At 36.7% G+C, this 17,500-nt stretch overlaps 5 protein-coding genes across 5 annotated transcripts in view; all 5 read right to left on the bottom strand.

The window, feature by feature from the left end:
* LOC125026547 overlaps positions 1-527 on the bottom strand; it is a 1,008-nt gene extending 481 nt beyond the window's left edge. The window contains exons 1-2 of the mRNA XM_047615053.1: positions 484-527; positions 1-398 (exon numbers count right to left, since the gene is read on the bottom strand). The exon at positions 1-398 is cut by the window's left edge and continues 481 nt beyond it. Of these exons, the coding sequence (XP_047471009.1) occupies positions 1-398; positions 484-505 (420 nt within the window). The 5' untranslated portion in view covers positions 506-527. The remainder of the gene's footprint in view (positions 399-483) is intronic.
* The window catches only part of LOC125026546, a 14,889-nt gene extending 3,790 nt beyond the window's left edge, over positions 1-11,099 (bottom strand). Inside the window, exons 1-2 of the mRNA XM_047615052.1 lie at positions 11,056-11,099; positions 10,713-10,970 (exon numbers count right to left, since the gene is read on the bottom strand). Coding sequence (XP_047471008.1) covers positions 10,713-10,970; positions 11,056-11,077 — 280 coding nt within the window. The 5' untranslated portion in view covers positions 11,078-11,099. The remainder of the gene's footprint in view (positions 1-10,712; positions 10,971-11,055) is intronic.
* LOC125026548 lies at positions 2,859-3,708 on the bottom strand. Its single transcript, XM_047615054.1, has 2 exons — positions 3,663-3,708; positions 2,859-3,577 (listed from the first exon to the last, which is right to left on the bottom strand). Exons 1-2 carry the CDS (start codon positions 3,682-3,684, stop codon positions 2,937-2,939), a joined length of 663 nt encoding a protein of 220 aa, XP_047471010.1. The 5' UTR covers positions 3,685-3,708; the 3' UTR covers positions 2,859-2,936.
* On the bottom strand, positions 6,895-7,838 carry LOC125026550. The gene is made up of 2 exons (XM_047615055.1): positions 7,793-7,838; positions 6,895-7,696 (listed from the first exon to the last, which is right to left on the bottom strand). The coding sequence occupies exons 1-2, from the start codon at positions 7,812-7,814 to the stop codon at positions 7,059-7,061; spliced, it is 660 nt and encodes a 219-aa protein (XP_047471011.1). The 5' UTR covers positions 7,815-7,838; the 3' UTR covers positions 6,895-7,058.
* Positions 11,100-12,942: 1,843 nt separating the features above from the next.
* Positions 12,943-17,364, bottom strand: LOC125026433. The gene is made up of 3 exons (XM_047614884.1): positions 17,310-17,364; positions 16,903-17,160; positions 12,943-13,564 (listed from the first exon to the last, which is right to left on the bottom strand). The coding sequence occupies exons 1-3, from the start codon at positions 17,329-17,331 to the stop codon at positions 13,176-13,178; spliced, it is 669 nt and encodes a 222-aa protein (XP_047470840.1). The 5' UTR covers positions 17,332-17,364; the 3' UTR covers positions 12,943-13,175.
* Between the last annotated feature and the right edge of the window lie 136 nt (positions 17,365-17,500).

The following is a 17,500-nucleotide window of genomic DNA, read 5'->3' on the forward strand; positions in this document are numbered from 1 at the left end:
CCAGTCACATACCAGGTACTGCTGGTTGAAAATGGTACCGTTGGGGCACAGGAACGAGTCCTGTTGGCGCCTGAGGGCGCGGTCCTGGCAGATATGGAACACCTGGCAGCCAGCTTCAGCTGCAGTGTCGGCGTAATAACCTTGCACCGCTACGGCATCACAGGAGAAGCCGGTGTCGGGCACGGAAGCCAAGATGGGGTAGTCCTCGCCGGGGACGCCGCCTCCGGGAATGTTCTCAGCTAAAGCGGCAATCTCAGGATCTACTCCGTACCCACCGTTGGGCGTGCCATAAGTGTTACTTGGGGGCGCATAGCCATTGCTGGGAGGAGGCGCTCCGAAGCCGTTACCATTTCCGTTGGATCCGTAGCGACTGTCTGCCACAACAACGCAGACGATAGCTGACGAGAGAAAAATAATTACCAGAAATCATGATATGAAATGCTTTATCATAAGATTTATGATTGAACTGAACTATTCACTTACCAGAAAATATAAAAGACTTCATTGTTTGAGAAATATGACCTAAGTAAAAGGGGAAACTAGAGTGATGTTGGAAGACTGGCGGCCGACTTTATATACCGGCTGGTCGAGTCCTAGCTCCTCCCAGTGACCTTACTTTTCTCTTGCCTTTTGAGAAATTCGCTCTGATATCGAAAGATGTACTTCAGTATTATGTCATTTCTTTGTGAAGCTTATATGCTAAGAAAATATTTTATATTTGCTCAATAAATGACCAAGTACCTAGTAACTTGCTAAAGGACAGAAAACCCTCACATTTTAGCATTGCCTCTTGTAGCTATGTAGTCTTATATACAACTATTGTAATATATGTATTTGCATTAGCCAGACTTCAGAGTCAATGCAAGCATACACATGTACACAGACGCACACACATATACATACACACAGTTACATACACGCACATATATATCAATATATATGTATATGTTTATATTCTTACTTATATGCAAAAACTTACCAATATATATATGTATGTTTTTGTGCATATATATCTGATTATATATATTTTTATTCACATATACATAAATTATCATACTTATAGAAAACTCATACATACATAAACGTGTATATGTATATATACATATATATATATACACATATACGTATGTATATAACACACATATCTCTCTATATATACATATACACACATGTGTATATACAAACATACATATACAGTATATCTATATAAATAAATATATATATATAAATACATATACATGCGCACAATCTCTCTCTCCCACACACCACACGCACATACACACACATTATAAATATATATACAATATATCTACCTTTCTATCTATCTGTCTATATATATACATATATAATACACACATATATGTACGCACACACAGACTCATATGCATATGTATATGTATATATATTATATATAGTATATACACATATAGATATCGCATACACAGACACAAGATATGTGTATGTATATATACATATATATATATATATATATATATATATATATATATGTAAACATATATACGTATATATAAACATACACATATGTATATATAAACATGTATATATAAACATACGTATACAGTATATATATATATATATATAAACATACATATACAGTATATATATATATATATATATATATATATATATATATATGTATATATATATAAACACACACATATATAATGATTATATATAATACACGAATATATGTACATAGACATATATATGTATAACATATATATGTATACAGTACGCAAACATATGTACACACACACACACACACACACGGATATATATATATATATACATATATATATATATATATATATACACAATACACAAGTATATGTATACACACACATATATGTATATGTATATATAATACACAAATAAGTATGTATGTATATACATAAACACAGTATATGCATATATATATATATATATATATATATATATATATATATGTACATATAAATGATACACAAATATATGTACACATACATACATATGTATATATATGTATAAGTATGTATATACATATACACAGTATATACATATGCATATATGTGTGTATGGATGTGTGTGTACAGTGAACACAAACATACATGCATACATATATACACATACATATGTATATAGTGTACACACGCACACACAACCATACAATTGAGTACAGACATTCATATAAATAGTATGCCCACTTATATTAATCTCCCAAATCGACCAGTCTCAACTGTTCATGTTAAAATAAAATCTGAGACGTGAATACGAAAGCACCTAATGCACTAACAATTTTGCACTTTGAGGTAAGCTTATGGACACCTTCCAAGTATTTAAACAATGTATTATATACTCTGCTTAAGAAAATAGTCCTTTCGTCCATTTCTGTGCTGTCACAGCTGATCAAAGTGGTGGCACTTACCCTGGAATCCCAGGTGGCATACATATTTACATATGTATACGTATATATGTATGTGTACCTATATATGTATGTATTCATATATATATATTTATTTACATATGTAAATAAATACATATATGTATGTATAAATCATATATGTGTGTGTGTGCGTGTGTATGTATATACCATATATATATATGTATATGCCATATATATGTATGTGTATATATAAACATACACACACATTTATATATATAAGACCTGCTCTAAAAAATACTCAGGGGGAATAATGCAATGGAAAGACAATATTCACTTTATTATGTGAAATGCATATAAATATATAAATATATTATATTTCTAAATGAGATTGCATTTAGATATCCTGGAAGTTCCAGTATTCAGAATAAACAAAGGCAATTTCTAACATAACATAACTTGATTTAAGAAAAGACAGTAGCAGTGTAATGGATGAACATTACGCATAACTGAGACGTTTTCTTAAAATCGCGAAGCTCATTAAATAAACATCAGCTTAGAAAGGGGAACCGTACGAGTTGGAAGGAGCTGCCGGAGCGCCATATTGGTTGCCGTTGTTGCCTCCATTGCCGCTTCTTCCGTTGCCGTTTCCATTCCTGCCCTTGCCATTTGAGCCAAATCCGTTGCCATTAAGGGAAATGCCGTTGGTGGCGGCAGCATAAGCATAACCGGCGTTGGGAACGACTCCGATGAGTTCGTTGACGGAGTAGAAGCTCTCAGCTTGAGAACAGTCCACGTTGAACCACCAGTCACATACCAGGTACTGCTGGTTGAAGATGGTACCGTTGGGGCACAGGAACGAGTCCTGTTGACGCCTGAGGGCGCGGTCCTGGCAGATATGGAACACCTGGCAGCCGGCTTGAGTGTCGGCGTAATAACCTTGCACCGCCTGGGCATCGCACGAGAAGCCGGTGTCGGGCACGGAAGCCAGGATGGGGTAGTCCTCACCGGGGACGCCGCCCCCGGGAATATTCTCGGCCAAAGCAGCAATCTCAGGATCTATTCCGTACCCACCGTTGGGCGTGCCATATGTGTTACTAGGGGGTGCATAGCCATTGCTGGGAGGAGGCGCTCCGAAGCCGTTACCATTTCCGTTGGATCCGTAACGACTGTCTGCCACAACAATGCAAACGATAGCTGACGAGAGAAAAATAATTACCAGAGATCATGATATGAAATGATTTATCATAAGATTTATGATTGAACTGAACTATGCACTTACCAGAAAATATAAAAGACTTCATTGTTTGAGAAAGATATGACCTTAGTAAAAGGGGAAACAAGAGTGGTGTTGGAAGACTGGCGGCCGACTTTATATACCGGCTGGTCGAGTCCTAGCTCCTCCCAGTGACCTTACTTTTCTCTTGCCTTTTGAGAAATTCGCTCTAATATCGAAAGATGTATTACAGTATTATGCCATTTCTTTGTGAAGCTTATATGCTAAGAAAATATTTTATATTTGCTCAATAAACAACCAAGTACCTACAAACTTACTAAAGGACAGAAAACCCTCACATTTTAGCATTGCCTCTTGCAGCTTTGTAAGAAAACTCATACATACATAAACATGTATATGTATATATACATATATATATATACATATTCGTATGTATATAACACACATATCTCTCTCTATATACATATACACACAAGTGTGTATATATAAACATGCATATACAGTATATCTATATAAATATATATACATACACACAATCTCTCTCTCACACACACCACACACACACACATTATATATATATATATATATATATATATATATATTGTATCTATCTTTCTATCTATCTGTCTATATATACACATACATAATACATACATATATGTACGCACACAGACTCATATGCATATGTATATATATATTATATATATGTTTATAAGTATACATATAGCATACACACTCACAAGATATGTGTATATATACATATATATGTATATATATATCTACACATATATAAGTATATTTAACATGCACATATGTATTTATAAACATACATATACAGTATATGTATATATAAACACACACATATATAATAATTATATATAATACACAAATATATGTACACACACACACACACACACACATATATAATGATTATATATAATACACAAATATATGTACACACACACACACACACACACACACATACATATATATATATATATATATATTTATACAGTACACAACATATTAACACACACACTCATACACACACACACACACACACACACACACACACACACATATATATATATATATACACAATACACAAGTATATGTATACACATTACATATATATGCATATGTATATATAATACACAAATATGTATGTATGTATATACATAAACACAGTCTATACATATATATGTACATATATATAATACACAAATATATGAAAGATGGAATAATGCAATGCCACATTGATATAGATATATAACAATTCTCCCTGACTTGGCCTCGAACCTAGGTCACTCTGGGTATGAGACAGGAGGGCCAGTACTAAACCAATCATGCCACGCGACCCATTAAAAGGAGTGTGCAACTAGGATCTAACTAGCTGCATAGACATTACCTATCTACTCATACATGAGTAATGATAGCGAGGGTTTACACAAACTCCCCGTGGGCACTTGATGGAAATTGATTTAGAAATTCGAAACCGAAGTCAGATACACTGAGCTGTGTATATATATGAAAGATGGAATAATGCAATACCTCATTGATATAGATATATAACAATCCTCCCTGACCTGGTCTCGAAATATATGTATACACACACATATATATGTATATATATGTATATATATGTATAAATATGTATATACATATACACAGTATATACATATGTGTATGTGTGTGTACAGTGAACACAGACGTACATACATACATACATATATATACACATACATATATATATATATATATATATAGTGTATACACGCACACACAACCATACAAAGGTGTACAGACATTCATATAAATAATATGTGCAATTCTATATATCCCCTAATCGACCAGTCTCAAACGTTCATGTTAAAATAAAATCTGAAATGTGAATACGAAAGCACCTAATGCACTAACAATTTTGCGCTTTGAGTTAAGCTTAGGGACACCTTCCAAGCACTTCAGCAATTTAGTATGTACTTACCTTTAGAAAACAGTCCATTTGTCGATTACTTCGCTGCCACAGTTGATCACAGTAGTGGCACTTACTCTTGAATCCCAGAAGGTGGCATGTCTGGTCTATTTTTATTATTCAAAATATTTTTTTTTCTCTTTTTAGTTTTATTAAAGGAAAAAAATGTTACTTGATTGTTCAGAACAAGTGATCACTGTTGATCAAAAGCTGCAGTATCTACAGTATACTGAAGGTGAACTACATTCATTATCAGTATTAAAAGAAAACACAGTACCTGCCTCAGTTTGACATAAATGATTGTCAACTTTCTAATTGTCACCTTTAGTGAATCAATTTGCCCACACACACACACACACACACGCACAATGTCTATCTATATGACCAATCCAGATAATATCCAAACACATCAACTTGATTTCTCGAAGTAAAGGTTTTTGTCTGTACAGAATGTTGTATGTGTTGAGTTTAAATTTTAGACCCACATCAATTCTCATCTTACCCACTGTATCCCATTCTGCTGCACAACATGTTCAACCCACGTGAACTCTCACAAATTAATGACAAAGGGTCCACATTTAGGTCACACACGACCCCTAATCAAACGCACATAGAGTCAATAATCAAAAGGTCCATCTGAAATTGCAATAGCCATTCACATGTATTTGAACAAAAATTATTTATTTATTAAGATCCTGTAAGTTTTGCATTCTATTCTTTACCAGCTCATAATTCATCTTTGAAAATTTGCAGACTGTAAAGACTCATCTAGAGCATTTCCTAGAGGCAGTAATCCATTGCTCTTTTCTTGTTTTATGAAGCACATTTCAATTATCTAAAGTCTGTGAAGGAGTCATTTCAGTCCGTGATAATCATTTTCATTAGTATACGGCAAATAGGTTGAAGATCGTTGGTTCTGCCTCTTCCCCCCCCCCCCCCCCAATTTATTTATTTTATTTTATAGGAATTGGAAAAAGTGAGGAAATCCAGTATCAACCCCTCTTACATAATATACTTTAATTCAGCTTCTCAGTAACTAAAGGTTTAAATTCAGTGGATATTGTTATATGGTCATAAAGAAAAAAAATCTTAGATCTTTGTTTTTTCCCACTTGACCCTCATATCTAAAAAAATGTAGATGCATATTTTTTTCTGGCTTAGGAATATAATTTTGATCAAACTAACACAGGCCCTTATTAGGATACGCAGGGAAAATGATGCATTGCAAATACATTATCCACTTTACTTTGTGAAATACATATAGATATATAAATATATCGTACTTTTAAATGACATTGCCTTTAGATATTCTCCTGGAAGTTCCAGTATTAAAAATAAATAAAGGTAATTTCTACGAAGAAATCATAACTTGATTTAAGAAAAGACAGAGTAGTAGTGTAACGGATAAATATGAAAGTATAACTGAGACGTTTTCTTAGAATTGCGAAGCTCATTAAATAAACATCAGCTTAGAAGGGGGAACCGTACGAGTTGGAAGGAGCTGCTGGAGCGCCATATTGGTTGCCGTTGTTGCCTCCATTGCCGTTTCTTCCGTTGCCGTTTCCATTCCTGCCCTTGCCATTTGAGCCAAATCCGTTGCCATTAAGGGAAATGCCGTTGGCGGCGGCAGCATAAGCATAACCGGCGTTGGGAACGACCCCGATGAGTTCGTTGACGGAGTAGAAGCTCTCAGCTTGAGAACAGTCCACGTTGAACCACCAGTCACATACCAGGTACTGCTGGTTGAAGATGGTACCGTTGGGGCACAGGAACGAGTCCTGTTGGCGCCTGAGGGCACGGTCCTGGCAGATATGGAACACCTGGCAGCCAGCTTCAGCTGCAGTGTCGGCGTAATAACCTTGCACCGCTACGGCATCACAGGAGAAGCCGGTGTCGGGCACGGAAGCCAAGATGGGGTAGTCCTCGCCGGGGACGCCGCCCCCGGGAATGTTCTCGGCCAAAGCAGCAATTTCAGGGTCTACTCCGTAGGGCGTGCCATATGTGTTACTTGGGGGCGCATAGCCATTGCTGGGAGGAGGCGCTCCGAAGCCGTTACCAATTCCGTTGGATCCGTAGCGACTGTCTGCCACAACAACGCAGACAATAGCTGACGAGAGAGAAAGTTATAATTTACCAAACATATAACTCAAATACTATTCGGAAATATTTATCATCAAATATATGAACACGATGAAATACTAACCAGAAAATATAAAGGACTTCATTGTGTGAGAGAGATATGACCTAAGTAAATGGGGAAACTTGAGTGGTGTTGGAAGACTGGCGGCCGACTTTATATACCGGCTGGTCGAGTCCTAACTCCTCCCAGTGACCTTTACCGTCACTTATCTTAAGAAAAATGTTCCGTTTTCGAAGAAAGAAGTGTGTAATATATATATATATATATATGTATATATATATGTGTGTGTGTGTGTGTGTGTTTGTGTGTATGTGCGTGTGTGATATATTTGCATGTATATATGTACACAAATATGTGCGCATACACATATAACCCCATATATTTATACATACACACCTGCCGATTTGGCAGGTTACATTCATATATATATATATATATATATATATATATATGCATATATATATATATATATATATATGCATATATATATATAGGTAGATAAAAGGATAGATAGGTAGGTAGATAGACAGATAGATAGATAGTTACACATAAATATATGTATATTTACACAAATATACATGTACATGCATACACACATGTATACATACACACACACATATATATATGCATATATATATGTATGTGTATATATACAGTCATACATGTATACATATATATATATGTATATACTGACACAAACAAAAGGTCTGGTAAAAAATTATCCGACCTCTGGTTATAAAAGTGAACTCATACATGAAAACCACCCCGTAGGCCTATAGATAGCCTGAGGCAGGTGGAAATCGAGGGGAAATTTACGTTGTTTTTACTCTATTCGATAATACCTAACCAGCCAGGATTTACATGTCCTATGGCATCTTTTGGCATCTGAAATACGGCAATAGATTCCGTTGGGTGGGCCGGGAGGGGGTGGGTATCACTGGTAGCATCGAAGGCGTGCCACTTCAATTGTCGCTGGGATACCGATGCAACAAGACCGATAGGACACTTTTGGAAGGATGTTGGGTACCACTGGAAGTCTGAAGGCTGCTTGGAAGGGTCGCGGTGGACCACTGGCAGGACCCAAGGAGCACCCCAGATACACAAGTATATTATGTTTGTGTGTACAGAAGCATGCTTTCATTTGACTCACCACACACATAAACTCTCCTGCGTGTGTGTGTGTGTGTGTGTCTGTGTACACACACAAACACACACATATACATATGCAAGTATGTATGTATGTATGGATATGCATATATATATATATATATATATATATATATATATAATGTATATATGTACATGTATATGTATAAGATTTAGATAGATAAATATATATATATATGTGTATATATCTGTGTGTGTGTGTGTGTGAACACATACACACACACAGTTACATGTACACAAAGATGAATAAGAAAATAGCTTCAATAATTAATGAAATTAAATCGTAATGTTTCGAACTTGTTAAGAGATCCTCTTGAGACGGGTACATACGGTTTTCTTATATATATATATATATATATATATATATATATATATATAGATATATAGATATATAGATATACAAACACATACAATGGGTAAATATACACACACGCACACACACAAACAAAAATATATATGTATATAAGTACACACACACATACATATATATATTTATATATACATATATACGAACATACACACACACACACATACACACACACACACACACACACATATATATATATATATATATATATATATGTGTGTGTGTGTGTGTGTATATATGTATGTATATATAAATGAATAAATAAATGTGTATCTATATTCATGCGCACACACAGACAAACAAGCACATCTATATGTAGGCATCTTTGTATACATATACTCGTACATATATGTAAATGTAGTTCAGCGGGTTGCCACTAATACCACAGCGGTGATTTCCTCTACAACACCTGCGTTTGACAGCTGAAGGCGATATACCGTGATATCAGGTTCAAGCCATTAGTCGGAGTACAGGGAGGGAATCACGAGGTTCCAGTGCATTAACCATTGGACCATCACGTCAGGTGTGTCTCTGTATATATATTTGTGTGTGTCTGTGAATATATATGCGTGTTCATATATATATATATATACATGCAAACACACACACATGTATGTATATATACACACACACACACATATCTATATATGTGTATGTGTAGTATTTTTATGCATATAAGACACCGTAACTTACAAGTTAGGGATGTAGTGAGAAGATACAACACACATTTACTATCTTATTTATTTCATGAATTCCATATACATATATGCAATATATATACTATTCTTTTGAATATAGATATCATAGGGGTCTCAATATTAGAAATTAAAAACGAATATGATTAAATATAAGTTCTTCATTTCAAAATAAATATATAATCATACATAAATCGTATACGTTTATAATCATATAAATAGTTACAGGCATATAGCATTAGGGAGGCAAATACTTTGAAAAATAATGGAATTTGAGAGCCTATGGATAATAAGTCTGCGAAAAAGAGGAAGTAAGCATATTTACAATTTCAGAATTATGAGATCTTGTGGAATAATCAAGACATTTAGAAGGGACCATTGTAAACGTTGGAAGGAGCTGCTGGAGCGCCATATTGGTTGCCGTTGTTGCCTCCATTGCCGTTTCTTCCGTTGCCGTTTCCATTCCTGCCCTTGCCATTTGAGCCAAATCCGTTGCCATTAAGGGAAATGCCGTTGGTGGCGGCAGCATAAGCATAACCGGCGTTGGGAACGACTCCGATGAGTTCGTTGACGGAGTAGAAGCTCTCAGCTTGAGAACAGTCCACGTTGAACCACCAGTCACATACCAGGTACTGCTGGTTGAAGATGGTACCGTTGGGGCACAGGAACGAGTCCTGTTGGCGCCTGAGGGCACGGTCCTGGCAGATATGGAATACCTGGCAGCCGGCTTCACGTGCAGTGTCGGCGTAATAACCTTGCACCGCCTGGTCATCGCACGAGAAGCCGGTGTCGGGCACGGAAGCCAAGATGGGGTAGTCCTCACCGGGGACGCCGCCCCCTGGAATGTTCTCGGCCAAAGCGGCAATCTCAGGGTCTACTCCGTACCCACCGTTGGGCGTGCCATAGGTGTTACTTGGGGGAGCATAGCCATTGCTGGGAGGAGGCGCTCCGAAGCCGTTACCATTTCCGTTGGATCCGTAGCGACTGTCTGCCACAACAACGCAGACGATAGCTGACGAGAGAAAAATAATTACCAGAAATCATGATATGAAATGCTTTATCATAAGATTTATGATTGAACTGAACTATGCACTTACCAGAAAATATAAAAGACTTCATTGTTTGAGAAATATGACCTAAGTAAAAGGGGAAACTAGAGTGATGTTGGAAGACTGGCAGCCGACTTTATATACCGGCTGGTCGAGTCCTAGCTCCTCCCAGTGACCTTTACTGTCTCTTACCATTTCAGGTATCCGCTCTAATATCGAAAAACGTAATGTACAATTTTATTTATTTTTTGTTATTTATACAAAATATTATTCTACGAAGCTTATAGACTAAGGTGATATTTTACATTTACTCAATGAACGATCAGGTTTTTTTATGCTTTGAAGTCTCGGACAAGTTATAACTTGCCTGGGGACGACTAACAATATTTAAGTACTGCCTCATGTAGTTATGTATTCTTTTACACAGTTAATATAATGTAGATGTATTTGCATTAGACAAAGTTCAAAATCAATGCACGCATACATAAGGAATCGCGGATGCGCACATGCGGCACACATATGTGTGTATATATAAGGTAGAAAAATCCACAATACAAAAACTAGATTTCGTATATATGTGTGTGTTCATATATGCATACATACGCATACATCTACATATACACAAAACACAGACATGCACATGGGAATACACTCATAATGTACACTGTGTGTGTATACACATTCACAAGCCCGCACACACATATAGATATAAACACATACATATCAACACCATGCATAAAACCCCCGAATCAGTATCAAACCTACGCGTTAAAAAAAAAAAAAAAAAAAAAAAAAATGCGAGTAAAGCGCCCAGTGCACCAGCTGGGCAACAAACGCATTTCTGCCTAAACACCATTTGCGCTTTGAGCTGGGCTTAATGACAAGGACTTTAACATTTCAAGGACTTCAACAATTTTCATTTAGTATTCCTTCATCTCTAGAGAACAGTCCTTTTTTCCTCTTTATATCCTACATTATATTTTATTTTATTTATTGTTGTTATTTGTTGCAGCGTTAGTGGCCACATGGTTTAAAGATTGCTTGAGTGATTGAAGGCAAATAACTGTTATCACAGAAAGGAGAAATCTTCTCTAGTTCCATAATAACTATGGAATCTCACAAGGTGGGAGTTTGGGTCCAATATATTTTATTTATAAATAATGCATTATATGAGTTTACTATATTAAAACTTTGTTAGTTGTTACTTAATTGTTCATAGCAATTGATCACTTTAATTAAGTTTCAGCAACAATACGACCGTTGAATGAAACTTACACGTTTACACACACACACACACACACACAAAAAAAAAAACAACTGCATTAATTTGACTTACTATTTTCGGGGTAAGTCATATACATGTATACATACATATAACTACACAAAATATATATATCATACATATATATGCGTATACATTTGCATATGTATACATATATGTTTGTACATATATATACATATATATATATTTACATATGTATATAAACATATATATATGTCGGTATGTATGTATCATATATATATGTATATGCCATATATATATGTGTGTGTATACATTTATATATATATATATATATATATATATATATATGACCTGCCCTGAAAATATTTAAACTCTTCAGCTTGATTTATTAAAGTAACAACAGTCTGTTAAGATGCATTTTTAGACACACTAACCCACTCCGTACATACTGTATGCCGCTCGGATGCACAACGTCCTCCGACCACTTGAATAATCCATCTCCAGTTGCAATAGCCACTATCACTATGTGGACAAGTATAAATCACGTCATCAAAGGTAGCACTTAGAATTAGACATTCACTTTTGCATAGGTTTTTTTATTGTATTAGTATTGACTGGCTTAAGAATGTCATTTTGATCAAAATATCATAGGCCACTACTTAGGATATACAGGGGAAATTATGCAATGGAAAGACAATATTCACTTTATAATGTGAAATGCATATAAATATACATAAATATATCGTATTTTTTATTGAAATTGCATTTAGATATCCTGGAAGTTCCAGTATTCAGAATAAACAAAGGCAATTTCTAACATAACATAACTTGATTTAAGAAAAGACAGTAGCAGTGTAACGGATGAACATTACGTATAACTGAGACGTTTTCTTAAAATCGCGAAGCTCATTAAATAAAAATCAGCTTAGAAAGGGGAACCGTACGAGTTGGAAGGAGCTGCCGGAGCGCCATATTGGTTGCCGTTGTTGCCTCCATTGCCGTTTCTTCCGTTGCCGTTTCCATTCCTGCCCTTGCCATTTGAGCCAAATCCGTTGCCATTAAGGGAAATGCCATTGGTGGCCGCAGCGTAACCATAGCCAGCGTTGGGAACGACTCCGATGAGTTCGTTGACGGAGTAGAAGCTCTCAGCTTGAGAACAGTCCACGTTGAACCACCAGTCACATACCAGGTACTGCTGGTTGAAGATGGTACCGTTGGGGCACAGGAACGAGTCCTGTTGGCGCCTGAGGGCGCGGTCCTGGCAGATATGGAACACCTGGCAGCCGGCTTCAGCTGCAGTGTCGGCGTAATAACCTTGCACCGCTACGGCATCACAGGAGAAGCCGGTGTCGGGCACGGAAGCCAAGATGGGGTAGTCCTCGCCGGGGACGCCGCCCCCGGGAATGTTCTCGGCCAAAGCAGCAATTTCAGGGTCTACTCCGTAGGGCGTGCCATATGTGTTACTTGGGGGCGCATAGCCATTGCTGGGAGGAGGCGCTCCGAAGCCGTTACCATTTCCGTTGGATCCGTAGCGACTGTCTGCCACAACAACGCAGACGATAGCTGACGGGAGAGAAAATTATAATTTACCAAAATATAACTCAAATACTATTCGGAAATATTAACATCAAATATATGAGCACGATGAAATACTAACCAGAAAATATAAAGGACTTCATTGTGTGAGAGAGATATGACCTAAGTAAATGGGGAAACTTGAGTGGTGTTGGAAGACTGGCGGCCGACTTTATATACCGGCTGGTCGAGTCCTAACTCCTCCCAGTGACCTTTACCGTCACTTATCTTAAGAAAAATGTTCCGTTTTCGAAGAAAGAAGTGTGTAATATATATATATATATATGTATATATATATATATGTGTGTGTGTGTGTGTGTGTGTGTGTGCGCGTGTGTGATACATTTGCATGTATATAGGTACACAAATATATGCGCATACACATATAACCCCATATATTTATACATGCACACCTGCCGATTTGGCAGGTTACATTCATATATATATATATATATATATATATATATGCATATATATATATATATGCATATATATATATAGGTAGATAAAAGGATAGATAGGTAGGTAGATAGACAGATAGATAGATAGTTACAAATAAATATGTGTATATTTACACAAATATACATGTACATGCATACACACATGTACACATACACACACACACACACACACACACACACATATATATATATATATATATATATATATATATATGCATATATATGTATGTGTATCTATACAGTCATACATGTATACATATATATATATATATATATATATATATATATATATATATACTGACACAAACAAAAGGTCTGGTAAAAAAAATATCCGACCTCTGGTTATAAAAGTGAACTCATACATGAAAACCACCCCGTAGGCCTATAAATAGCCGGAGGCAGGTGGAAATCGAGTGGAAATTTACGTTGTTTTTATTCTATTCGACAATGCCTAACCAGCCAGGTTTTACACGTCCTATGGCATCTTTTGGCATCTGAAATACGGCAATAGATTCCGTTGGGTGGGCCGGGAGGGGGTGGGTATCACTGGTAGCATCGAAGGCGTGCCACTTCAATTGTCGCTGGGATACCGATGCAACAAGACCGATAGGACACCTTTGGAAGGATGTTGGGTACCACTGGAAGTCTGAAGGCTGCTTGGAAGGGTCGCGGTGGACCACTGGCAGGACCCAAGGAGCACTCCAGATACACAAGTATATTATGTTTGTGTGTACAGAAGCATGCTTTCATTTGACTCACCACATACACATAAACTGTCATGCGTGTGTGTGCGTGTGCGTGCGTGTGTGTGTGTGTGTGTGTGTGTGTGTGTGTGTGTGTGTGTGTGTCTGTGTCTGTGTACACACACAAACACACACACACATACATATGCATGTGTGTATGTATGTATGGATATGCATATATAGATAATGTATATTTGTACATGTATATGTATAAGATATAGATAGATGCATATATATTTACATATGTGTGTGTGTGTGTGTGTGTGTGTTTCTCTGAACACACACACTTACATGTACACAAAGATGAATAATAAAATAGCTTCAATAATTAATGAAATTAAATCATTATGTTTCGTACTTATCAAGAGATCCTCATGAGAGGGATACATACGGTTTTCTTATTTATAGATAAATATATAGAGATATACAAACACATATACAATATATATATACACACACACACAAACATATATATGTATATAAGCACACACACATACATATATATATTTATATATACATATATACGAACATACACACACATATATAGATATATATAAATATATATATATATATATATTTATGTGTGTGTGTACGTATGTATGTATAAATGAATAAATAAATATGTATCTATATTCATGCGTACACACATAGACACACAAGCACATCTATGTGTAGGCATCTTTCTGTTTACATATATACTCGTACATATATGTAAATGTAGTTCAGCGGGTTGCCACTAATACCACAGCGGTGATTTCCTCTACAACACCTGCGTTTGACAGCTGAAGGCGATATACCGTGATATCAGGTTCAAGCCATTAGTCGGAGTGCAGGGAGGGAATCACGAGGTTCCAGTGCATTAACCATTGGACCATCACGTCAGGTATATATGTGTGTATATTTGTGTTTATATTTGTCTCTCTGTATATATATTTGTGTGTGTCTGTGAATATATATGCCTGTGTTCATATATATATATATATATATATATATATATATACACACACATATATATACATGCAAACACACACACATGTATGTATACACACACACATATATATCTATATATGTGTGTATGTGTATGTATTTATATGTATACAAGACACCGTAACTTACAAGTTAGGGATGTAGTGAGAAGATACAACAAACATTTACTATCTTATTTATTTCATGAATTCCATATAAATATATACAATATATATACTATTATTTTGTATAAAGATACCATAGGGGTCTCAATATTAGAAATAAAAAAACAAATATGATGAAACATAAGTTCTTCATTTCAAAATAAATATATAATCATCATACATAAATTGTATACGTTTATAATCATACAAATAGTTACAGGCATATTGCATTAGGGAGGCAAATACCTTGAAAAATAATGAAATTTGAGAGCCTAAAGACAGATCTGAGGAAAAGAGGAAGTAAGTATATTTACAATTTCAGAGTTATGAAATCTTGTAGAATAATCAAGACATTTAGAAGGGACCATTGTAAACGTTGGAAGGAGCTGCTGGAGCGCCATATTGGTTGCCGTTGTTGCCTCCATTGCCGTTTCTTCCGTTGCCGTTTCCATTTCTGCCCTTGCCATTTGAGCCAAATCCGTTGCCAGTAAGGGAAATGCCGTTGGTGGCCGCAGCGTAGCCATAGCCTGCGTTGGGAACGACTCCGATGAGTTCGTTGACGGAGTAGAAGCTCTCAGCTTGAGAACAGTCCACGTTGAACCACCAGTCACATACCAGGTACTGCTGGTTGAAGATGGTACCGTTGGGGCACAGGAACGAGTCCTGTTGGCGCCTGAGGGCGCGGTCCTGGCAGATATGGAACACCTGGCAGCCGGCTTCAGCTGCAGTGTCGGCGTAATAACCTTGCACCGCCTGGGCATCGCACGAGAAGCCGGTGTCGGGCACGGAAGCCAAGATGGGGTAGTCCTCACCGGGGACGCCGCCCCCGGGAATGTTCTCGGCCAAAGCGGCAATCTCAGGGTCTACTCCGTACCCTCCGTTGGGCGTGCCATATGTGTTACTTGGGGGTGCATAGCCATTGCTGGAAGGAGGCGCTCCGAAGCCGTTACCATTTCCGTTGGATCCGTAGCGACTGTCTGCCACAACAACACAGACGATAGCTATCACGAAAAAAAAAAAAAAAAAAAAAAGGGGCGGAAGTGGGAGTGAGTGATTGATGGCTAATTAACATATATGGATGAAGCAATTGATTCTGCATTGCGATCAAGACTATCTTCAAATATATGACCTACATGAAATATGTACTTACCTGAAAAGACAAAAGACTTCATTGCTTGAGAGTTTCCTGAACTACAACAGCATGGAAAACTGGAGTGATGGTGATGGAGACTGGCGGATGGCTTTATATACTCACTCCTGAGTCCTAGCTCCTCCCAGCGACCTTCTCGGATTAGATTTACATACAGCAGCAACATATTCTCATTCACTCACACGAAGATA

Source organism: Penaeus chinensis, chromosome 6 (assembly GCF_019202785.1).
Source record: "Penaeus chinensis breed Huanghai No. 1 chromosome 6, ASM1920278v2, whole genome shotgun sequence".
Classification (NCBI taxonomy): domain Eukaryota; kingdom Metazoa; phylum Arthropoda; class Malacostraca; order Decapoda; family Penaeidae; genus Penaeus; species Penaeus chinensis.

Coding starts and splice junctions, on each gene's coding strand:
- LOC125026548 (XM_047615054.1), bottom strand. CDS start 3,684: ATGAAGTCTTTTATATTTTCTG. Junction 3,578..3,662: donor GAAGTCTTTTATATTTTCTG/GTAAGTGCATAG, acceptor TTCTCTCGTCAG/CTATCGTTTGCATTGTTGTG.
- LOC125026433 (XM_047614884.1), bottom strand. CDS start 17,331: ATGAAGTCTTTTGTCTTTTCAG. Junction 17,161..17,309: donor GAAGTCTTTTGTCTTTTCAG/GTAAGTACATAT, acceptor TTTTCGTGATAG/CTATCGTCTGTGTTGTTGTG. Junction 13,565..16,902: donor CGATGCCCAGGCGGTGCAAG/GTTATTACGCCG, acceptor TAGCGGTGCAAG/GTTATTACGCCGACACTGCA.
- LOC125026550 (XM_047615055.1), bottom strand. CDS start 7,814: ATGAAGTCCTTTATATTTTCTG. Junction 7,697..7,792: donor GAAGTCCTTTATATTTTCTG/GTTAGTATTTCA, acceptor CTCTCTCGTCAG/CTATTGTCTGCGTTGTTGTG.